Source organism: Haliotis cracherodii, unplaced genomic scaffold (assembly GCF_022045235.1).
Source record: "Haliotis cracherodii isolate W230 unplaced genomic scaffold, xgHalCrac1.p SCAF_8, whole genome shotgun sequence".
NCBI classification, from domain to species: domain Eukaryota; kingdom Metazoa; phylum Mollusca; class Gastropoda; order Lepetellida; family Haliotidae; genus Haliotis; species Haliotis cracherodii.
Window position 1 is genome coordinate 47,444,969 of NW_027266341.1, and position 25,341 is coordinate 47,470,309.

General features: G+C 39.4%; 1 protein-coding gene across 1 annotated transcript; it reads right to left on the bottom strand.

The window, feature by feature from the left end:
- Positions 1 to 1,412: 1,412 nt before the first annotated feature.
- LOC139450652 (cubilin-like) lies at positions 1,413 to 23,985 on the bottom strand. Its single transcript, XM_071232448.1, has 23 exons — positions 23,563 to 23,985; positions 22,335 to 22,413; positions 20,977 to 21,110; positions 20,593 to 20,742; positions 20,099 to 20,183; positions 18,361 to 18,503; positions 17,971 to 18,108; positions 17,281 to 17,347; positions 16,671 to 16,804; positions 16,237 to 16,383; positions 14,795 to 14,879; positions 14,454 to 14,575; positions 13,773 to 13,916; positions 13,080 to 13,173; positions 12,365 to 12,486; positions 11,601 to 11,738; positions 10,973 to 11,081; positions 10,345 to 10,466; positions 9,230 to 9,397; positions 8,271 to 8,349; positions 7,281 to 7,405; positions 4,430 to 4,591; positions 1,413 to 3,501 (listed from the first exon to the last, which is right to left on the bottom strand). The coding sequence occupies exons 1-23, from the start codon at positions 23,636 to 23,638 to the stop codon at positions 3,080 to 3,082; spliced, it is 3,045 nt and encodes a 1,014-aa protein (XP_071088549.1). The 5' UTR covers positions 23,639 to 23,985; the 3' UTR covers positions 1,413 to 3,079.
- Between the last annotated feature and the right edge of the window lie 1,356 nt (positions 23,986 to 25,341).

Sequence of the window (25,341 nt, forward strand, 5' to 3'; positions counted from 1 at the left end):
TGTTGTTACTGTGATACTGACCAACGTTATATGTAAGTATTAATATCAAAGCATGTGCAGAAATTGTCGGTGGCAGCAAATAATGGACGAGTTGTTAAAATATACTACCGATAAGAAATGCAGGACCTGATGAAATGAGAGCGGTCGCGTAAGCCTAGTGGTTAAAGCTCGTCACGCTAAAGATCCGGGTTCGACTCCCGACATGGGTACAATGTGTGAAGCCCATTTCCGGTGTCCCCCGCCGTGATATTGCTGGAAGTTGCTAAAAGCGGCGAAACCCATACTCACTCACTCTGAAGAAATGAAAGTGAAGGTGTAATGACGATAATGTATTTAAAATTAATTTCGGGGGTGTAGATATCAGGTGTGTCCACGAAGTTGGGTGATACATGCATGACACAATGATGGCATACGGCTCATTAACTGCGAACCGTAAATATCAGGGTTAGAATAGTTCTTCAGCAACCCTTGAGTGCCTTGACATTGGTTCTGGGGTTGTTACGTAGAGGGGATCCAGGGTAGAACAGGTCTTCAGCAACCCATGCTTGCCGTGAAAGGCGACTATGCTTGTCGAAAGGGGCAACCAACGGGATCGGGTGGTCAGGTTCGCTGAGCGCGGCGTTAAACAACAAACCAACAAACAAACAAACGTAGAGGGGAATATCCGAGTAAATTTCCACTCCTGAAAAATACTTTACTCACGACTTTACCAACCATGACGAAATGTGTCTGGTTCTTCTATAATATCAAGATTTTTAAGGAATTTGTTCCTTTTGTCGATATACCAGAGAGATCTCCGGAAATGGTTGCGAGTTACCAGTTGGTAGTTAATAAAGAGCGACTCTGCAAGGAGCTGGAAATCTGTCGCCTCTACAGCACATGAACGACGCAACAATTACATTCTGCTACTTGAAAGTGTCTTTACACTGTGAGGTAATGACATGAAATATAATCATGTATTTAAAAACAATATGTCGTTCTTGAGAGTCTGAAATTATTGATTTGTAGCCTTAGTTAATAATATGAGCTGATGTCCTGGTATTATTGATATATTATTATAAATAAAATAATCAAAGAAAAGTGTGTTCAATTGTCAACGTATAGTTGCTTTCTTGGTGAACTTGGTATTGTCCTGTCTTGTGGACGCGTGTACTCTACGAGGCAAAATAGGTCCAGCAGTCAAGATGTTTCCGTATGAGGGGTTGTTTATATGACAGGACGCACTACTCACGCCGCACCAGCTTTTTCGCGCCTGTTGAATACCTATTATCAGTCACAGTGACATGGTTTCTACGCAAGGTTGGGAGTGCGTCAGACAACACGGGTCACGTGACAACAGACCTGCCGCCTTGGTGGAACAATGAATGTGCATCACTAAAACCAAACAAGTATGCAGCTTTAAATATATTCAGAGAGAATAGTTCAGTGAATCATGTAACAGGAAGAACGAATTCTATCAGAAGTCAGTACGAGACAAGGTTGAGGTAATAAAGAATAACTCGGATATTCTGCTCTGGAAAGAAAGAAATTAAAATTACTCAAACGTGAAAATGTGAACAATTCTATTACAGCGACACAGTAGACGGGCTATTTTCAAATATTACTGAACACGAGAACCATACCGACAACCAGGAAGTATGATGTTGAGGATGTCGTTCGTGTGCGTGACGAGCAGTGTGATGCGTGTGCAGACGGACAACCGCATCAGCTAAATAAGCCCATCAAACCAACGTTTTTTGTAATTTTTGTTCAGATGCTGTTGAAGATGAAAACCATTTCCTACTTCAATATTCAGTTTATAATTATATCCGCCGTAGTGAACTCCCGACCTTATTCAGTGATTGCTCTACCACTAACTAGAACATATTGGTTCACAATACTCTAGCCCTTTCATTTGGTACAATGTGCTTTAAAATGTTCACCCGCAGAAAACCATTTTATCATTCATAATCTATATATTTTATTTTTATCTCATTTTTTTAATGCATTTATGTATTGTATATATTTTATTTCTTTTACATTTTCCTTCTCTATGGTGTATATAACCCTAAGTTATGTGTTACTCATATATTTTAGACCTTATGTGTATGTATTATTCTTGATTTTACTGTCTCTCATAAGCCGTTTGCGTGGCGTTTGTACATGTGTTTTAATGTATCATGCTCCGTTGACTTTTATCTTCGTAATGTACATCTGGTGAGACCAACATAAACCACTTTGTATTGTATTGTATTGTATTCCAAGCTAATGTCATGTGTACGCACAGTCAGTGGTATCACAGATTCTTTTTCATGTTGCATTAGAACACGTCAGGTATAAGTATGTATAGTCGTTTTCAGGAAAGGAGGACCACTTCGAAGCTACGAAAAATGGTTTGACAGAGGACTTCAAATAAACACCGTTTCATGCTATACATATTTAGGATTGTACTTTACAGGTCTGGACGATGCATCTTGTTGGTTCTAGGTTTTGACATTTGCTTCTCGGACAATTTCTTCTCGGTCTTATCTCAGTGTCCAGGTCCACTTGTAAGTCTACATTAATGGTTCCAACTACAGAGGTGGGGTAATGTAATGCATACACCCAGAGGATTCTTTCCCACCTTGAGTCAGTTAACAGCGTTCCAGTTACATATATGATCACTTAAACGTCTACGGAAGAGCCCGACGTTTCGCATGTAACAGAAACAATAACCATCAGCAGCTGATGCACGTCCATGGTACGCTACTCTGTAGAACAACGAGTGAGTTTTCGCATGACACAGAGAAAATATCAAGTCCAAAGAGATGCAACTATGGACTTTAAACTGTGGCACATGAGATTACCAGCCGATCCCCCATGGTCCATGAAGTTACCACATGGCAGTATTGCAAATGTGCTTGTTTTCTAGTTCTGCCGACTAGATTCTAAAATAACGTGTCTGCAGAACACATCGTTCACCTTGAAGCACTACCCGTATGCATGAATAAAGTAATTTTATACATTATTTTGTATTTGTATCAACAGTTTCAGTATTGAGAAATACGTCGTTTCAAGGTTTGTCCATGTCTGTGTCTCTTGTCATTAAACTACACACTTCTTACACAGAACCGTCACACAAAACCTCCGTGCTAGAGAATGCTGGGTTATCTACCCCTCGATTTACAAATGCATCGCTAGGGTATGACGTTACAACAGGCTGGAAGCCTAACTGTGCCACTACCTCACAGTACGGAGGGGGGTCATTCTTGACGACGTCATCATATGCTGGTGGTGCTGTGGGCACAATTAGTTCAGCTACAGATGGAGGTTGATTTGGAAGGGAGATGGAGTAAACGCTGTTGGGGATGGTATCTTGTGAGCTGTGATTTACCATGGTTACCATCATGTTCCTTTGGGGCTGGGTGTTGGTAGAGGATTTCTTTCTGTTGCACCACAAACAACAACACACAAGCATAAGTGCGAAGACAATCGCTCCTAATGTTCCTCCAACTATGCCCCCAACATTGGGGCTGTAAGAATCTGAAAAATAAATATCACTAGTAGTAGTAGTTGAAGAAGTATCATTTTGTACAGATTAAAATACAAAATGCAGACTTCTCCAAGGAAGCGCTGCCTTGTCAAACCGACCCAGAACTTTTCGGAGAATGTGAAGACTCCCCAACAATGCAGCCTTCTGCATTACACAGATTGTCAGAAGGGCTGTAATCCTGGTAGTAAACCCGGGTAGTCTCCCAATTTCAGTCAACAGATTGGGAGGTACCAAACCTAAGGCATCGAGAACAATGGGGAGTCGGACAACTTGGTACTTGGGATGCAAGCGTGACATTTCGAAAGCGAGGTCTGCATATTTGCCAAGTTTTTCCTCAATCTTGTCAATCACATTAGTGTCAAAGGGGACAGAAAATTCAATAATATTAACGATTTCATTGGATTTATCAAAAAGTACAAGATCGGGTTTGTTGGCCTGGATACGTCTGAGGCTGTAAATGGGCCTTTTCCAAAGAATTTTGTAGTTATCATTTTCCATGATGCCCTCTACATATTCCGGGTAGTACCATGGATGGAAATCTGTGTCAAAACCACAAACATAGCGAAGACGGTGATAAAAGGATCGAGCCATCCACCATGTGGCTTAAGATACTGTATTTTTACTGTTATTATTATTGTAGTGTGTATAAAAGTGTTGTTTCGCACTTTGTGTTTAACAATAACAATATTGATACTAATATTGTGTTACATTGCCGAAGAATATTGTAGAAGACTATGAATAAATTATGAACAACTTACTTTTAACAGTTTTGTTTTATATATCTGAATAGCGACGAAATGTAGATGCAGACAGTTGTTTTAGTCATAAACGTATTCATTTGCAGATGAAGAGGAAAATGCTTTAGGTATGTTTAGGTACAACTCTAGTCTCTAATGTAAACAAGATCTACACACTTACCCGCATACGATGGTTTGCTGGCAGAGAAGGACAAAACAAATCCAGAACGGGAGCCTGAATGATCCGTACGGAACACAACACACACCATCGCCCCGGAACTCTCAATTGCCGGCCCCTTCAAACCACACCATCGGCCGAGTGAAACAGCAGTTGAATCAGGACCTGGTTCAGGAGGATAACAGGAAAGATTTCGTGAGGCCAAACGTTATGACGCTATAGCATAATTATAATATCTGTACATGTTTTCGGTTCAAAGTACTATTTATCAGTAAGTGATAGTCTGAAAATGGGACCAACAAGTACTTTTTCCGAGGCAAGACACAGAACGTGTATTCGTGCAGTTGGGTCAACGCTCACCAAGACTGAAATCATACAGACATTAACGTGTGCTGAGCTTATGACCATTACTGTCGAAGTGACCTTCAACAATCGGTAATAGATGTCGATGCCACTACTGTAAACAGCTTTATTTCTGCGCCGTTAAAATATTGCGAATACCACACCAAAGACAATACTGCGACGAGATATTTTTGCGAGTTGCCGTTTTGAGATGACACCTCGATTACCAAACAATAGACAGCTTCTCTCCGAAGCTAGTTTATCTGAGTTGGCCGGAAAGTTGACCAGTGTCATGAAACCGATTCACGCAAGATGGCTTGTTTCCTGTGTGGACAAACTTGCAAAGGACACTGACGCAATTAAGCGAGGTTGGAAGAAGGCAGGATTACTGTGAGGCAACAGTGACACTAATTGGTCTGTTTACACTGTCATTTGTGATGTATTGTGTGACCATTCTGCATTCATTTGTGTTTTTAACTTATTGAGTAACTTGTGGTTCTGGTTGATGATTTCAACATTTGATGACGTGTTGCAATGAATAAAATATGTATCTATTATTTATACTTATTTTTGCGTTTTTAATTTTTGCGATTGAGTCTCGTTCGCAAAACTCGCAATAATAAAACGGTCGCAAAAAATTCCCTGTTTACAGTATTGCTGTAACAATCCACGTGTCACAACGAACATACATATAGAGGAAAGTCAAAACTACTTAGCGCTAATTAAGTGGTGCTATTTGGTGTGTGTGATTGGATTGATGTAAGGTTGGACTAAGGTGAGGATTCTCCTGTAAACCTGACAGAGGACATTTTCTTTAAATATAATATAAATAAATTCACGATTTACAGTATTTCTATACCCTTCAAAAAATGAAACGCAAAGCCATAGTTGTGTGAGGTAGGGAAATGCATTTTAACGAGGAACCCTACACGGCATTGAGCCAAAATGTTGTGGAGAGAACACTTTGTGATTGTAGTCATCTCATTTTTCGGTACGTTGGAAAAGTCCAAGGTGAAGGTCAGCTACCATCAATAACGCGTATGCCCCCCCCCCCCCCCCCCCCCCCCCCCCGTTGGAATCGATAGCGGCCTGACATCTCCTGCCCATGAAAGAGACGAGTATGCGAATCATATCCCGAGGAATGGTAGCCCACTCGGCCTGCAACCCCAAAGGCAACTGCTGCAAAGTCTGGGGTTGCGGTTGACGACAGCATAGCCGTCTATCCAATTCATCCCACAGGTGCTCTAACGGGTTCATATCCGGGGATCTGGAGGGCCAACGTTGCTGTTGTGTAGACAGACTCTTGTGATCCGTGCTGTATGCGGTCGAGCGTTGTCCTGCTGGAATACACAGTTGCCGTTGGCTGCAATTCAGAGGACGTGTGGTAGGAGAATTCCGTTGATGTATTGTTGAGCCGTAAGACTGCCCTGTATATGGACCAAACCTGTCCTGCCATGATGAGAGCACTCCCCGACGTCTGTAGACCCGTGTTCTTCCATCCCCTCGACGGAGGAGAAATTTTGATTCGTCGCTGAACCAGACATTTCTCCATCACAGTTGAGGCCATGCCCTGAGTTGACGACACTAATGCAGTCGTTGTTGACGATGCACAGGAACACTACTTGGACGTTATGGCAGCGGTGGCAGTAAACAAACACCGTCAGAGATCGACCATGGAGCTGCCGGGATCCCGTTACGAGCGTCCCGTCAAGATCGTTGGATTCGAACCACCAATCTGCGAAATCGGTTCGAGCTTGCAACAATCACTGCGAAGACCATCCCTTGGCACAGACTGCACATCGTCGTCTTAGACGTTACGGGATTGTTACGAGGGGACCAGCCAGACGCCTCATTCTGCCGTCGCTGTGAACGTTTCACTCAGAACTGGGTTGTGGAGGAAGTCCGGGTCGGAGAAGGCAGTGTGGGAGAGACAGAGAACTCGTTTGTAAGTGATCTATGGCAATTGGAACGTGCAGCGTTGCCGTGACGAGGTCATCCAGCCTTGCATGATTTTTCAGCTTGACAACGCCCGAACCCGTGTAGCCCGGATTGTTCAACAAGCACTTCCACAAGAACAACGTGAATGTGATCCCATGGAGTGCTCGCTCTCCAAATCTTTCTCCAATTGACTACAGCACAGGAACTGAGAGACAAGCTGGTGGAGATATGGGATGCCATCCCATAACACTATGTTAGGCGTTTGATCCGTTCAATGCGAAGGAGATGCATTGCATGCATTCAAGCGAGGGGGGGGGGGGGGGGGACACACACGCTACTGACGTGTGAATTGACAATTCTGTTCTTGCATTCTTGGGTGTGTGTGTGTGTGTGTGTGTAAGCATTAAATATACAAAAACGTCAAATAGAGTCCAGATATTTGTGCTTGTCAAAATAACTTTACAAGATCTTTCGCCGCTCAGTATAATTATATCAGTGAACGCTATCAAATGAGAATATGAGATTCACTGGCAGCGATGCCAAGAATAACACAGAGTTGGATGTATATTATTACCGTCATAAATTTGTACATAGTCGTATATACAGGAGGGATCCTCTTCAGTGTTGAAAGACACCACACTACTTCTGATCACATATCCCTTATTATCAGTGGAGACTGTCCATGTGCAGTCTACATTCCTGAAATAGAAACATATACGCGATCTCTGAACTCTGTTCATGAAAGACAATTCACACATTTTCAGGTTTATTTTATGAATAACTCAATCAGAAATTGATAGTGAGGGAGGTAAGATACAAGTCTCTGTTAGCACTATTCAACAGCTATCAGTGTGTGCACACGATGAAATGAAATGTTATAAAACTAAAAGGTACAGACATTCCCGGCGGAGTGCGAAGGGATAACAAGAGAATGAATTAACCAATCATCATTGTCCAATACATGCATATAAGGTAAAAGTAGCATCACAAACGACGTGATTATGTTTATAGTAACATTATGCTCTGCAGTTGTATGAGTATGCTCTTCTGCTGTTTGAAGTGATTATGTTTATATACTGCTCTGCTGTTTGAAGTGATTATGTTTATATACTGCTCTGCTGTTTGAAGTGATTATGTTTATAATAAATTTTGCTCAACTGTTTGACGTGAGTGTGTTTATATACTGTGCTGCTGTTTGAAATAATCATGTTTATAGCATTCTCTACTGTTTGATGTGAGTATGTTTATATTATGCTCTGCTGTTTGAAGTGATAATGTTAATATTGTGTTCTGCTGCTTGAAGTAATCATGTTCACATTATAGTCAACTGTTTGAAGTGATTATGTTTATAGTGTGTTCTACTGTTTGAAGTGAGTATGTTTATATTATGTTCTGCTGTTTGAAGTGATTATGATTATATACTGCTCTACTCTTTGAAGTAATAATGTTAATTTTGTGCTCTGCTGCTTGAAGTTTCCTAAGTGGCATGACTAAGTGGCATGACTGAACGTAGGATTATGATTGCCAATGTATCGGAATATGATGTTGGTTCATAAATGCTTACCTTGGGTAATTCAGGGGGTAATTTGGGGATTCAATTTGTCCAAAATCTAAATGCGTTATGTCAATGTGATGTCCGCAGCCTATAATTTAGAAAAAAACAGTATTAATCTTTGATATGATGAAGAATACGCTCTTCTAGTCTCGCAAAGTTACTATTGTGTACATGACCACGCATATCCACTGCCGCTGATGGTGCAGTTGATAGCGTATCCCGACGTATCAACCATCTGGTCGAAATTATTGACAGGTTGCCTTCCAGACATAGCTGGACTATTGGTGACTGCGGCTTCAAACCCACTCGCTCATTCATGATAGTACGGTTTTCAATTCATTTCCTGCAGTGCCTTGTTTAGTATGAGTCACACTGAAGACCCGGGTTCGATTCCCGACATGGGTACAATGTGTGAAGCCCATTTCTGGTGTACCCTGCCTTGATATTGCTGGAATATTGCTAAAGGCAGCGTAAAACCATACTCACTCACTTGTTTAGTATGAATCGTACATGCAAAAACTTCAACAATATTAGCAGGTCGTTTAGGAAGGGTAATCAGCATCGGGCTAATATAACTAAGACCACTAACCTGCAAGAAAAAACTTACATTTATATACACAGAGAAGTGTATGCATTTAAAAAAAATGAAATAAGGAGTCCCCTTTAGAGTGTTAAAGTCAGAATCAAATTTCATACCCTCTGTACAACAAGTTCAAATGGATGATAGCGAGTGAGAGAGTATGGTTTTATGACGCTTTTAGTAACATTCCCGAAATATCACGGGACAGCAGAAATGGGCTTCACTAATTGTACCCACATGGGAAATCGAATGAAGAGGGAATATTTTAACCACTAGAATTCCCCACCGTCCCTCATTTGAATAGTAATTTATCTTAATGAATGGTTGGTATTACGTATTTCATAAACCACTATATACATTTCACACAAACGACAAGTAGCGTCTGTACCTCTTGGTGTTGTTGAATATACTCCAGCTTTATACTTCACACTAAATCCCGACGATACACCCGATGTGTCAGTGTGGAAGGTGATGGTCATGCTGGTACCAGAGCTGAAGATGTACTTAAAGGTCGCAGCACAGAGTTTATTCAACTGAACAGCATTAGACGATGCTCCTAAAATGAATACATTCACGTTAACACGTTCACACATTATATACCACTTTTTTCTGAAACAAATTAAACACAATTGCAGAAATGTCATCGGCCTTTGGGGAAAGGGCTAATTTCATATAAACTTGATCATTAAACACAGTGGAAAGATCGGCATAATCTTAATTATCTGAAATTACACTAACACGTTGTTCATATATTAAGTTTTGCTGCGGTTTTGCTTATACTAGTTTCACTTTTCAATGATCTGTCCAGCATTTCATGATTTAAGCGTTAAGTATATTCGTGCTATCTAATTTTTTTTAAATCATTAAATTCCTTTGTAAATTTAATGGAAACTGACTGTCCAGAAATTGTTCTAAACTTAGCAATGTATTCATTTCTTGCGTGCAAGTTATACTAATCACTTAGTACTTGAACTTTCAAATAGAAATTTGATAATAATTTCTTAATAGAAATAAAGATACTGGAATGTTTGTTTGTTTTGTTTATTGTTTAACGTCGTACTCAGCAATATTCCAGCTATATGGCGTCGGTCTGTAAGTAATCGAATCTGGACCAGACAATCCAGTGATTGACGCCATGAGCATCGATCCACTCAATTGGGATACGATGACATGCTTCAAATCAAGTCAGCGCGCCAAACCACCCGATCCCGTTAGTCGCCTCTTACGACAAGCGTAGTCGCCTTTTAGGGCAAGTATGGGTAGCTGAAGACCTATTCTACACCGGATCTTCACGTGTCAGATACTGGAATGTATAAATGATAAAGTATAATTTTATGTTTATTAAGATTGATAAGTCTTTTCATTGTTCATCATGAAAACATGTACTTTGAGCCTCTGGCCTTAACTATTTCGATAAAAAAAACTACTCCTGTTCATATTAGTATTCGACAGAATGCCGTAAAATAAGTACATGTAGAATGGGTAAGTATTTATTGTACTTACCGTCACTGAGGAGAAGATAGTCATGCACACACCCTGGCGTCGTTATCATTTGAATGGTCACAATTGCAACTCTTATTCTCTTTCCAAAGGGCGCCGATATTGTCCATTCACAGTTTAAGTTACTGAAACAATACAATTGCAGCATTAACGTTAAACATACGTTAACAGTGAAACAAAACCTAATACCAATGCTAGTCCTCCTTGTGATGTTGAAAACAAAAAGTTAAGTGTGTGAGTAGCGTTTTATATCGCTATGAACAGTTTCTCAATTACATATATCGTGTTATGTCAAGTTGGTACACCGGAAATGAGGAGGATCTTTTTGCCGACACCCACGAGCAAGGGTATAGTGCTGACAAAGCAGGAATCGTTATCAGGGCAAATCCGAGATTCCGGCACAACTAAAGGATGCAACTCTGAAGAGTACTTGTCCACCAGTGCCTATACATAGTATTAAACAGACTGTCTTCGAAATGGCTTTACGACGAATGTTTTGGTTAAGGTACTGTACCGACATGTTGCATTGTAAAAATAAAAGGAGTCGAAATCCAATATTGTCTTTCCACTTTAAGATATACGATTTATGGCATCAATGTATTTAAGGTGATGCATTTGTGTACACACTTACTTTGCATAGGGCGACGGGTATCCAGGGGAAGTCAAATACCTCTCCAGGTACGTGTCGGCACTTAAGTTTCTCTTTCCACAATTGCGATTAGGAATTGCGTCTGCATTTACTTCAAACAAAAGTAATAATTAGGGATCGACCATTCATTATTCGGCGTGGGGTGGGATTGGGTGAGGTAAAATTGTGGTATTCTATGGCTAAAAACATCCCGTGTTTCGATGTGAATTAACGGCCTCCAAGGTGTAGTGACTCGGGTCTCTGCCTTTATATGTAAGGTCGGTGGTTCGATCGCCTGGCCGTGTCATTACAGAAGACGTCAAATATTTGTTCTTGTAGTTACCCTGCCTGACGCTCGGCACTGATATTACACAAGGGGATAAAACAAGGACAGGCCGACGCGGAATCACATAGTGTGTCTGGGGAGGGTATCGGTGTTACACTGTGGCATGGTGTCCCAGTGGGTTAGCAGTATAAAACCATGAAAAGACTGGACCAGAACACAGAAATACACGCATGTGCATGTCAGATTAGTGAATTCTCGTCTCGACATAGGAATGGATGTCTCGTTTGCCTTGTTGCTTTCATTTGATAATATTTCCAATTGTCACCAATTGTATGTTCACCTTACCTGTAAAGTACTGCAAACTGAATCCTCGTACTGTGACTGAACTGTCGCTGTGGAAATCGATGACCATATAGTTGCTTGTACTAACGATATCTGTAGACCTAAACCGGCACATTTTAGCCAATGTGGCATTTGCAACTCCTGAAATGTATGAGGAAATTATCAAAGTAATTAAGTGGAATGGGTTTCTCGGGGCATCGGCATAAATTGCGATTGATGCTCGAAGAGCTTCGACCTTCACCGGTTTGGTGAAACCCACAAGCAGGGAAATGGTGCTGACAAACCAACAATCCTAATGAGGGTGAATCTGCCACCCGAACCCATGGTCATAGGTTTCTGGCACGTCTTGGTGGCGCCACTCTGTGCCTTTAGGAAGTGAAACAACTGGAAGACCAAACATGTATCTCACGATGTGGCAGAATATTATTTCGACCATACGACCTTAATCTTTACTTATATAAATGGATTGTATTGGATTGGATCATATTGGATTGCACTGGACTGGTTTGGAGTAGCTTCGGATTATGTAATTCGAGATAGAAGTCATATAAATTGTACGAACTCGATCCAACACGCCACACAAGGCAGCCAGTGCCATACAGGTCTTCCTGTGGAAAGTATGAAAGTACGAACCGTGTTATATTATGTACAAGGTTGCTTGAAAAACTTCGACATTTACCATTTTAGTGAAACCCACCAGCAGGGGTATGGTGCTGAAAAACCATGACTTGAAGGCCAAACATGTTTCTCAACGAAAGTGTACCCACCGTCACTAAACAAGAGGTAGTCCCTCGTGCACGTTTCAGACGTTTCCATATCAAGAAACAAAATATGAACTTTGATGCCCATTCCAACCGGCCCAACAACTGTCCACTGGCATTCTAACCCACTGCAACGAAAGAAGCATATATACAAGCACCGATGTAGAAACTGATTACATCACACAGTACAACGCGTTGAGGAATAATGATGAAAGCATGACTATCTTATGAGGTACCGATTTTTTAGAAGCACTTTTTCACAAAAAAACAATAATTTGTTCCAGACAAAATATTAATAAAAAAAATGTCATCAGATCTTATGCCTATATTTCAATTGTTCTTTTGAAAAGATTAATGTCATTATTCGGCTCCTCCTTGGAAAGAAATTGCGTGTTTTAATGCAGTGATCGCGAAATATCACTAGACAACAATGGACCCATGAGAAGAATACATGGTAGGTCACTTATTTCGATCAAATTACTTAAGTTTGATCTTTACTAATTACTGCCGATGTTTGTGGACTGGATTGGTTTTGGGTAGCTTCGGATTGTGTAGTAAACATATATACTGTACGATGATCCAACACGGTGGAAATAATGTGATATATACATCACGTTTAGGGAATAAAAGTTCTTTTCGTCGTAGTAGGTGTGATACAATTGGTGTAACTAGTTTTCCTGTGGAGGGTGCAGACGTACCTAATCAATAGTCTTTAACTTACTTTTGGTAAGGTATTGGATAGCCCGGTGACGTCAAATACCTTCGCCAGGTGGAGGCGATGAGGCGGATATTTCCACAAACAGACCCAGCTTTCACTGTCGGAAACAAAAACTTTGTTCAGAGTTATTAAGCTTTTTAAAACAACCAAATGCGTCTTCAAGCAGTCAAGTCAATGTAAGAACATGTATGGCATTCACATGGGCGCGGATGGCAGGGACATATTGTAGGTAAGCTTGTCAATCTTGAAATAATATTTTGCTTTTCGCTGATTAACTTATATATTTAGACTATTGTTCAGTTTTTGGCCGTTTGCTGATCGTCAACATGACGGAAGTGTACTGTTGTATCCTTCATGACGTAACATAAATTTATATGACTTCATTACAACAAGGTTGACTTGGCCGGTGTCACATTTAGGACATACATTATACTGTGGGGAATGCATAGAATAATCAAACGCAATACGAAATTACTCGAATGTATAATTTGTCCCTTTTTGAGCACTTCAAATATGTGATGTGAGACACACATTATGGAAGGTTATAAATGACAGGTTTATAAATGTAACCCGGCGAAATCAACTTACTCGTGACACAACGAATTATACACATGTGATATATATGTATAAGTACATGACTAAAGTTTTTGTCTTTATCATTTTGAAGAAAACATATAGTGACGGTGAATACAGTACCTGCTGAGTACTTCAAACGAAACCCTTTATGCGTTACACTCATGTCTGAGTGAAAGGTGATGTACATGTGATTGCCGGAGCTGAATATATCTCCAGTTACAGGAACACACATTTGCTTGATGACCTCAGAATTAGAACTAGTACCTGTAAAGGAAAAAGATGTTTGTGTGTTGGCATTAAAGCGGATGTTTCAGTTTCATTTATTTCTGTCGGATTGTGTTTTGTGAGACAAGTCAAAGGGAGAAGAAAGTGTATGGGTTGCCATGGATCTTAATTAGAGAGTATCTGGCGTTAGAATCCTCGATCAGCGGATCCTGTCACGACTATGGGATGCAACACTACACAGCAACGAATTTGACCACAGGTCAAACGGTGCCCACGATAAACAAATATCAAAGGAAGAATGAATTTGTTACAATGTTGTTTAAAGCTATTGAGTCATGATTATATTCAGTAAAAACAAAGTACTCTCTTTCCTGAGCATTTGTATTGACTTGCATTATTCGCATTTGCATTTGCATTACTCTTCGGCACTAGGTACTCGTACTCGTCGCTCGTAACAAATGTACGGATAAACGATTAATGTATTAAGTAGTCCCACATAGAAAGGTACTCGCTCAGTTTATGGGAATTATACACTAAAGAGACGTCACTGTGTTATATTGATAAAGGCATATTTACCTTCCCTGAACACAAGGTAATCCCTTTTGCACAAAGGTGATGCTTCAAAAGCAACATCCAAAACTTCAGCTTTGATTTGTGTTCCATGTGGACCATAAATCACCCAAACGCAGTTCAAGCCGCTGTAACAAAAAAGACAGCAACACATTGGAGATAAATCATAAAAACGTCAGAATTCTTTTTTTTTTTATGTTGATACTTGATGCAATTTATTCCTTAAACATTCATATATGGATAACCATGTGTATTGATACAATCTGTCAAATTTATTTTTGTATTGGGACAGGCATGTTTGATGGTCTATGTTGACATGGAATCCCAACGGATTTTTTCCAACTTACTCGGGGTAATTTGCAGGGTAGCCAGGTGAGGTAAGGTTGTTGTCATAGACGCTGGAAGCCGTGAGGGTTGGACTTCCGCATACCGCTTATGAATAAATATATCAAGATTAATTTTCTTCCGAGCCAAGTGGAATCACGACAGTGTTAGTATAAGTGGAAGGACAAATTCTCAACCCTTTTCACTTTTTTTTAATATGCGAAAAACTATTCCAAGAGTGGAACTGCCTTTTCCCAACCGTCATTTACGTACCTAAACATGGTGGTAGGCTAAAAATACTTTCATCAGAATGGATGATGATAAGATGAGAGTTAATATTCCATAATTATTTATGCAGTTGTAAATATACTTTTTGTACAAAAGTATCCCACCACGAAAGGTTAAACATTGCAGTGCATGAAATAGATGTTGAACTCTTGGTTAGAAACAGTAAGCGGTGTATGGTGCTGGGCAACAATCTGACCATACACAGACAATGAATGTTGGTGGGTGGGTTAAGGCCTTTGTTCCGAAAATAATCTGAAAATGTAGTTCTAAATATTTATCTATTACAATATACAGAACAAATACATCTCCACGATGGTAAACGTTAATCTGATTTTCCACGTTTAAAGTCAAAGGGTAAGGTCATGAAAATTAACAAAAATGTTTCTCATCATTGCGTCTCATAATTTGAAACGTATGGGATGTAAAATAATTTCGGGTTTAGCCTAGTCTAGTCTAGAACCCGGATTTAATATTTGTTCCAAACATGTTGCCAGTCCCTGTCCTCATGTTAACGGACCAGTTACCTTTTTTTGCCGCCATGTTTTGCCATAATATTTCAATCGGTATTCTGCCTTCTGAGAAAATACACCTGTGGACTGGTCATATAGACAATAAGTTTATGTAGGTGTGTTTGTTTGTTGTTTAACGTCACACTCATGCAATATCCCATCCAATGACGCAGTATAAGAAATAATCGAGTCAGCTCTAACGTTTGTTCTGTGTCTTTATTGTTTGTTTATTGCCCCAATCAGCAATATTCCAGCTATACGACAACGGTCGGTATATAATCGACATTCCAGAGATTGACATCATGAACATCGATCTGCGTAAATGGAATACTATAACATGCATCAACCATGTCAGCATGCCCGATCACCCGATCCCGTTTGTCACCTCTTATAACAAGCATGGGTTGCTCAAGACCACTATACACCCGGATATTTACGGTCATTTGTATGTGTTTTAGGCCAGACTAACTTTAGTTCCTTCCCTGTTTTACCTTTTCAGATGATTATTTCGCTCTTCTGAAGGTTATCAGATTGTGTTGAAAGGTGTCAAGGGTAGTTAAAGTTGTCTGGTCGTTAACCAATCAAAAGTAAGTAATACTATTATTACAATGACGTAAGACGTCAGACAGGCCTTGGTGAACGGCCATGTATACACATGTGATACATACAATGTATTTCTTGGTACGATATCGTCACATCCTTCTGGCCTCCTGAGTGCCCGATGACTGTGAGAGAATTGCCCGTACTGCTGTACTGCCGTTCAGGATCAGATTCACACCATCTCCCCAGGAAAGCGGTCCGTAGGGTGCTTCTCCCTTGAAAATGAGCAGCATTTGTTGCAGCAAATTGCATTTGCAACATTTTCGTGCAATGTCTAACTGGGCATAAATTTATCAAATTGTTGATTGCATCACCACTGGGCATAACAGAACTTATTTTTCTCTTGTTCATTTTGTGGAAGAATGTGAATTGTTGTGAATTATAGTCAAAGTCTGTGTGAAAATGAATTGATTTTGAAATTCGTAATGATCGCTCCTTAATGTCTCGCGTCTGAAGTGACTGTTTACTGGTACCAGCCATTCAGAATGTGGATAGGACATACCGTTGTACACGAGCAATGCTCCGTTCTCGTCTGAACACGACCCATGAGCTGACTCATCCGCGTCCGACGCAAGAATCGTCATGCTCACTTGTCTTTGTGATGGAGATGACTGAATAATCCACACACAGTTCTCTCTACAGAAAAGAATAATTACACAAATACACTAACCTGCACAAGTTACAACCTATAATTCCACATCATGCTGCGGAAAGCATTAAGGCTTCGTTTCACAAAACGATCCTAGCATTAATACTGTCGTAACTTATAATAACATTTCTCTAACACTGGATAACCATAGTTTTAGCAATGAGGCCATTTTGTACATCGTGGCCCTTAACAAGTGCAGGGGTGTCACCTTTAACAGTATTTCGGTTGTATCAAGGCATGTTAGCTTTATGTGAGAAAAAAAGGCCTCAATGACCATTATAGATTTTATGAACTAATGATCATAATCTCCACGAATGCATTCCTAAGGGACGCAACTCGGTATTTCGAACTGCGGCGTGTTAGACCAAGTAAACAGACATCTGGTGTCTCTTTTATAAAAGTAAGTGACTGCATTCAATGCAGTTTTTAGAAACCATTTCACAATGCAAATGATGTGCTTTACCTTTTGGCAGGGGAGACAATCTTCAACGGATACGGCGCTGCCGTCAGTGTAGCGTTGCACATTGTTGCTGAGAGTGGAGACAAAAGTGAGTGAACGTTGATATACGCCAGCAATATTCAAGCTATATCGTGGCGTCTTGGACAAGCATACATTTGTCACAAGTTGTAACGATGAAAGAACGTAGCGACTCCACTGTGGTTTGTTTGTTTGTTTGTTTGTTTGTTTGTTTGTTTGTATGTTTAACGCCGTACTCAGCATTATTCTACCTGTATGACGACGGTCTGTAAGTAATCAAATCTGGGCCTGACATTCCAGTGATTGATATCATGAGCATGGATCCACGCAATAGAGATTCGATAACATGCATCAACCAAGTCAACGAGCTTGCCCACCCGATCCCGTTAGTAGCCTCTTGCGACAAGCATGGTTTGCTGACAACTAATTCTAACCAGGATCTGCGGGGCGAAATGAAGCAGATAAAAGGTAGGCACGTTCGTGTATTACAGTTACAATGTGATAGGTTCGTGATAAAAGTAAAATGCTGGAAGAAGCAGTCCATGTTTTCACTTACATTTCATATGATATCAATATAACTGATTTGTCAATCATTAATCTGGCCAGATCGAACGTTCGAGTCAATCATGATCACTAGCATAACATTGATCTTTGCACAAATCAAGACATACAAACCAGGAATTGCAGTGTATCTCATCTGAAATCCCTTGTAGTTGTTCGCGCCATCCGAGTGGAAGCGAACGCGCATTGATGTAGCACTGCTGAGAAAAACGGGTTTATCTGTCCCACAGAACGTGCCGAGCAGGTCCGAACCTAGAAGTGAACATTACAACGGTGTCGGAAGTTGATTTGGCGGTGTTAGATACTCAACGATTAACACGTGCACATATCAATACAGAGTTTCAGCTATATCTCGTTAGAAAAATATCCTTACACCCAGATGACTCATCCAGAAATATTTCATCATTTCTAATGAAGAGAATTATGTATATGGCATATATGTATAAGCTTTTCGCCAATAATATTGCAAAAAAAGAATGATTATTAGTGATGGATACAACTCACTGGTTTGTCCGTTATATACATTGACGTAATCGCCGTAACATATCCCTGTTGCTGAGGGATTCTGGAATAATGCGTCAATGGTTTCCAAGAAAACAATCTGATTTTGTTGTTCTGTCGTAATAGTCCAATCACATGTCTGTCTCCTGAAAGCAAACTCATTATTTAGAATATGTTTTCACTGTATTAATATAATTCTACCAATTAGCAACATGAAAACAATTTTGTGACTCTCAAAGCAAAAATAACCGTTATTAGCTTTACATGTATCAAGAACTTCAAACATTTCTTCACAGAGTTTGAATTTGTATTTGTATTTTTATGTCTTTTAGAAAATGTATTTTTTTCTTCATTCCATTTAACCATGAGTACATTTTTAATTTTCACAAACAGGCTTATGAGGTTAAATTTTATTTGTTTTAATAAAAGATGATATACTGTATTTACCTCCTGATATACTATCGATATTTCACTCGAGTGAAAAAACAATGAATTCATATCTGCAAGTACTTTCAGTCTATATCTATGACACTATGGTTTTCAAAGTAAGATTGTGTAAATCCTGCGAGAAAATAAAAAAATAGAAAATGTGGCTTTTCTTGTCAAAACCATGTTTATGGCATATCATGGCTCATTAAAACTCATTTAGCTCATAAAAAGATCAACTTGTCGGCTCACGTCATGGATAAACATATAATTTGACAAGAAGAGAAAAATATTCATTATCTTTTCAAGAAAATACTACCCCCGGTTCGTTAGATGTTCCGTCAGGGGGCCGTCGTGTACGTTCTAATGCTAATGGGACATTCTTTTTCTTTGGTGAAATGCAAATTTGAAAACAGACCATTTTTCTTTCTGCGTTAAACACTAAATGTATCATTGTTGCTTTTTCTTCATTGAAATGTGCATATAACATTCTTTTGCTTCGTTAGAATGCAAATAAACCATCCTGATTTGTTGTGTAATGCAATAGAACATTCTATTTCTTCGCTAGAATGCACAGACACCATTCTGTGTCTTTTCTTTGGTGAAAAGTAAACAGAAAATTCTTTATCTTTGGAGAAATGCAGATAGACCTTTTTCCGCGTTTAAATGCAAATAGAACCTTCTTTCTCTGAGTCGAAATTAAAGTGGAACATTCTCTTCCACTTCCACACCTTATATCATCAACAGTCAGGTTCCTTGTGACTGCCAAGATGTGTATTTTACGCGAAAGACGCAAAAGGAAACAAATGACACAATCAAATCTCGGTATGCACATTGTTCAGACGTTTACAGAGCTGGATCACATACAATATACCAGTCAATGAATTCTTCATAACAAAACCTCCTTTGCATTCTTTTGGGAGTATGTGAAATTCATGTTATTCATACTAAATTCAAAATTTGGAAAAAAATTGTACGCATCGTATTTACAGTGGACATAATAATAACTGATACATATTGACATTGAAATACAGTTTGATTATATGGTTACTAGCATGTATGAATTGGCAAATATACTATTTATGTTCGACTTGTTTCATTCGATATGTCAAATAAACAATCTGCTACATACAATCAGCTACTGAAACAAACTGTCACACCGTCTCTAACTGGAATACTGTGACGACGTTACGGGATACGCACTCGATCACACGAACACTATGTTGAAACAAATGTTGAAGTATGTTTTATATGACGTTTCCCCCTCTCATACCGACTTGTTAATCGTTTTTCACATGGCATGAAGCAGACTTACGGGAAGTATGCATTGGGATATCCGGGACTGGTAAACGTTTTGCTAGCTGTTGTCGCTTCCAGTCGCCTGTCACAGCCGGATTTTTCTGCCGGGATGTTCAGATTATTGTATCGTGACACAAAATGTATGACATGCGCTAGACATTCGTTAACATCCTGTTTGGGAGATTAATCATAATGAATTATACGTCCATTTATAATGCGCCACATTCCACTCAAGTGAGGCTGTTGGCACTTTATTATTTTCACGCCGATCATTGGATCAGTGTGCTCTCGACTTTCATTCTCAGACACCTGGTGCCGGGGGAGATTATTGATTCTGTACTATTTATTACTGTCAGTTTCTTTATATAAATATGACATATATATGGATTAATTAGTTGGATAGTTTACATTTAATTAACTCACAAATGATTGAGCGAATATTTGATATTAACATAATCGCATACACTATACAATATGAAAACGAAGCTGCATGTATGATTATTAACTTACCTCGGGTTTCGTAGTATCTAATCAGAAAACCGCTTTCAGTAATGCTGTTGTCAGTCTCGAAAACAACGTAAAAGTATTGACCTCGAGGGGCTGCCACATTACTTCTCGTTTTGCCACATATCTTGCGGGTGCTGTCAGTCCTTCCGTTAGCTGGCACAATAATATGCATTTCGCTTGTGTCAAAGTAATTTCTACATGTAATTATCAAACTTCATTTTTTACATAGTATTTGAATTTGATCGTATTTAGCTATGCTTATCTAGTATTCGTAATACATACTGTATATGGAACGGCTTGCGCAGTAAAATTACAGCCATTACAATAGTTTTGAGGCAGTGAGATCAACAAATGGGTCAGTATGTCAAACTCATTCATATAACGTACCGTTGTTTTTCATGTTCAGTATGAGACTGTCCTGGCATGAAAAGGTCGAGCCTGCGATGTTTGAGTAAACCATGTCGAGTACAACGGTGTAGCCCCTTGTATGTGGGTAGATAGTCCAATAACAATAGTCATTGCTGTTGACAAAAGTATACGTTTTAGACAAATGTATTTATTCATTTTATCACACTGACTCTAGCCAGGGCATGCCTTATGTCATTTGCTTTAGTTTAAACATATTTTATAATGAGACTCGTTTAAAGGACCAGGCACAAGTTATGACTACTTCGAACCCACCCCTAAAAACACAACAAACAGTATTAGTTTTATACACTAAAACGTAAGTAAAGAATAAAGAGACAGAAATAAAGAGACATAAGTTCTTAAAATATATTTATGTAAAGTCTTGAAAGTAAGTTACTGTTCATTTTCCTTTATTGTTAACTGTGCATTGCCATCTGATGGAAAAAAATAAAAGCCCGAGTGAAACCGTTTCCGAATTGCATTAGATTATATGTTACTCTGGCACTAAATCCCCATGGAGCATGGCCTTGTTTCTGTTTGTAAACATACTTCGTGGCCATGTGTTTGTTTGTTTGATGTTTAACGCCGCACTCAGCATTATTCCAGCTATATGACGGCGGTCTGTAAATAATCGAGTCTGGATCATACAATCAAGTGATTGACATCATCGATTGAGCATCGATCTATGCAATTGGGATACGATGACATGCATCAACCGCCTTACCACCTGATTCCGCTAGTCGCCTCTTAAATGATGACCAGGATCCGGGATAGAACAGGTCTTCAGCAACCAATGCTTGCCTTAAAGGCGACTATGCTTGTCGCATAAGGCGACTAACGGGATCGGGGGATCAGGCTCGCTGACTTGGTTGATGCACGTCATCGTATCCCTACTGTGTGGATCGATGCTGGTCATGTCAATCACTTGATTGTCTGGTCCAGACCGGATTATTTACAGACCGTCGTCATATAGCTGGAATATTGCTGAGTGCGGCGTCAAACAACAAACAAACAAAATCATATGTCACACTATCTATTAAACTTTTTCCTGATATTTGTATATAACACAATAGACTGTATATTATTTCATCTGATAACAAATGGCACTTTTTTAAATGTAAACATCTCTACAACGATCACAACTCATTACATCAGAGATGAGTATCCCCCATGTCACTTCAATCGTTCAGCTGGCATCACACATCCTGTTTACTCACTCAAAAGGTGTCAGTGAAACAAAGAGTGAAGTAAGGAGTGCAAATAGTAATGTACACATATGATGTTTGGACTGGCACTTTAGTGATGGAAACGGCACAAATCACAACAATTGTACATACTTCCTGTAGTTGCGTGGATAGTTTGGAGATGTGAAATTCAGCGGTTCCCTTTGAGCGACCAGCGTAACGTTACACGCACCTGTGAAATAACACGTTCAATGTAGATTATACATATATGTGGAATATATAATTTGTATTAAAAAAACGATGCATTCACAATACTGTAGCCTCAATTTTCATGTCTACTTTATATATGGCCAAACAATATTTTTATCTGTGAATCCCATGTGGTACATGCTGTTTCCATTAAAGGGAAATCTGAAGCAAATGTAATTGATTTTTTTATCTTAAGTTTGAGCTACTCTCCTTGAAGCTAACATACCATCTTGAAAATAATCTTGCCCGGTGAGGTAAATCTTTGGAATATTTATCATATAAAACATAATTGTAATAAATCAGATATACAGTTTGGAATTAAAACTACAAAGAAATTATTTCGTCTTTTCCAAAGTTAAGTAGAGAAATCAGCCCTGGTGTATTTGAAAGACGTGTTCTTAGTAAACATCCAACCTTTGAAACTGAAAAATACAGAAATCAGGGTTAACAATTGTTGAAAATATTTGCCCATTTCTGGTACGGTGTAACACGCTTTGATATTGCGGGAATGTTGCTAAAACATACGCAAGCATATTTCCTGACTTGATATTGATAAGAAAGAACAAACTCAACATTATGAAGCTGTAAATGTTTTTGTTATGCCTGCTACGAATGTAAATATAGGAAGCTACACCTTGCAACGTCACATCGAAAACTATCGACAATTATACGAAATATGTACGAAGTAATTACACCTTGCAACGACACATCCTTCGCGGAGAATATATAAGCAGAATCATATAATATATTTAACTATTTGAAAGGGTATATATCCTCATCTTCCATTATCGTATGTATCGATACTGAAATACTGCAAACAGATTGTCTGCCACTTTGGTGTGTTGTCTGCAACGCACGCAGAATACAGTATGTCACTCAGTGTGTAAACATTAAGCAATCATTCGTCTGCCATTTTGTTTAAGCGCTAAGCATATTGTGAATACACACCTTACATCATATGATTTATCCTTTTACCATTTCATTTGAACGTATTTTAGTATACAATGTCATTCTATATAATTTCTAACTATCTATAAACATGTCCTGCAATAAGCCATTTGATAATTGCTTAAAAGTGCTATGTTCATTACATGTATGACCTACTACACACGATATGACGATCAATACCCACCTGAACAGGGGAATAATACTCCCAACAGTATAACACACACTCCACTGAAAACACGTACGTCCATTACTGCCTGCATTCGTCCCCGACCGCTAGATTTCCTTGTTTTAAGGTCACATAGCAACGTCTGTGTACAGGTAGAGGAATACCGTACTTTATGTCGACATCACTGTACGACCCAGTTTGCGGGAGTCCCGACATCGACCGGGTATGTGTAACAGGACGCTCTATTCAGGCCATACTGGCTGATAAGCCCCAGTGAATCAACATCCATTATCAGGTCACAACGACACGGTTTCTATGCAAGGTAGTACGTCAGGCAGGTGTGTAACATTGAGGTTACAGCACGGCCTGTCAGCTTGCAATTGGTGTGTGTTGAAAGTCTAAAGTGACGCAGGGTGTAGATGAATGAATGAAACACGTAAGGACGGAGATTTCTTGTCCGAAGCAAACCGATGAATGGTAGGTAAGGGACAATACTCTGCGCAACTCTTGTCTCCTTCAGTGTCCTGCATATGTATGAGATCGATGTTTTGCTGAATTGGCGATTGGGTACATAGAAAAGAGATGTTCGATATGGGTGTCAATACAAGGGTCTACTGATCCCCGTCGTGTGTTCATACACGGCTTACCAGATTGTGGTGTGATTAAATAGACAAATTAAAAACTTCAGTGAACCGTTGTAATATCATTTCATCCAAACTTTCTTCCACCAATAAAATTTTGACACAGCAATTTAAATGCCATGGAGATACAATGTTTAAAAAGAACTTGACTTAACATACAACCTTGTCTTACGCCACTTCTATTTAAAATACTTTTTTTTTTTTTTCATAGTTTCCTCGCTCACACATGGAACTTCGTTGCGAGAACGTTTTCGTTGTTCTCGACCATGCAATGCGTAAAACGCAACAGTTGAATCTATATGGAACTGACGTAGGAATACTGTGAATACTTGGAAGTTATATGTTTGAATAGCCTCATTGACAAATGAACATGACGGTTACAACACACATTATTCGGCGTGCGTGTGTGGCTGCTTGTACTTGTCCTAACTAATGTCGAATTTATAGTGCTAGCCCACTGAGATAACATGCCCCAGTTTGACATGAATACCCCTCTCATACACAGTATACTGACTCCGAGCCGACCTGTTCTTGTTTTAGCCCCTTAATGCCGAGCGCCAGGAAGGGTAATAAGAAGTATGCTTTTTAAACATCTTTTGGTATGACACGGTCATGGATCGAACACCGGACTTCCGCTCTCCGGGCGGACGCTCTACCACTAGACCCTGGAAATGGTCTTTACTTATGAACCTTAATGTCTTCTACCATTCGTCTGGACCCAGTTATTACGGAAACCGGTCACTCACTTTTCTGCATATTATAACAATTAAAGAGATATTACTACGTCTCCACGACTCACTAATTTGGACATCTAGGTGCAACTGAAATCGCCACACGTAAACATAAAAAGGTGTTATAAATTTAATTGTTGTGTGCGAGCTTTATGGTAGTTGTCATTAATGTAGCTGATATGTATTAGCGTAGGGTTGACAGTGATTAAGAAATAGACATATAGCCTGCAACCTCGGGATATCGCGGTACTTGTCATGTACGCTAAACGGAACAACATGCACTCACTAACCTTTATGTTTATTCGTGTTCTCTGTATCAAATATCATTCATGTTATCAAACAATGTATGTTTTACTGATAAAAGTTAATTATTTACATTAGTAGCTCCGAGTAAAAGCCGGGCCTCGCGCTCTGTTTGACAAGGG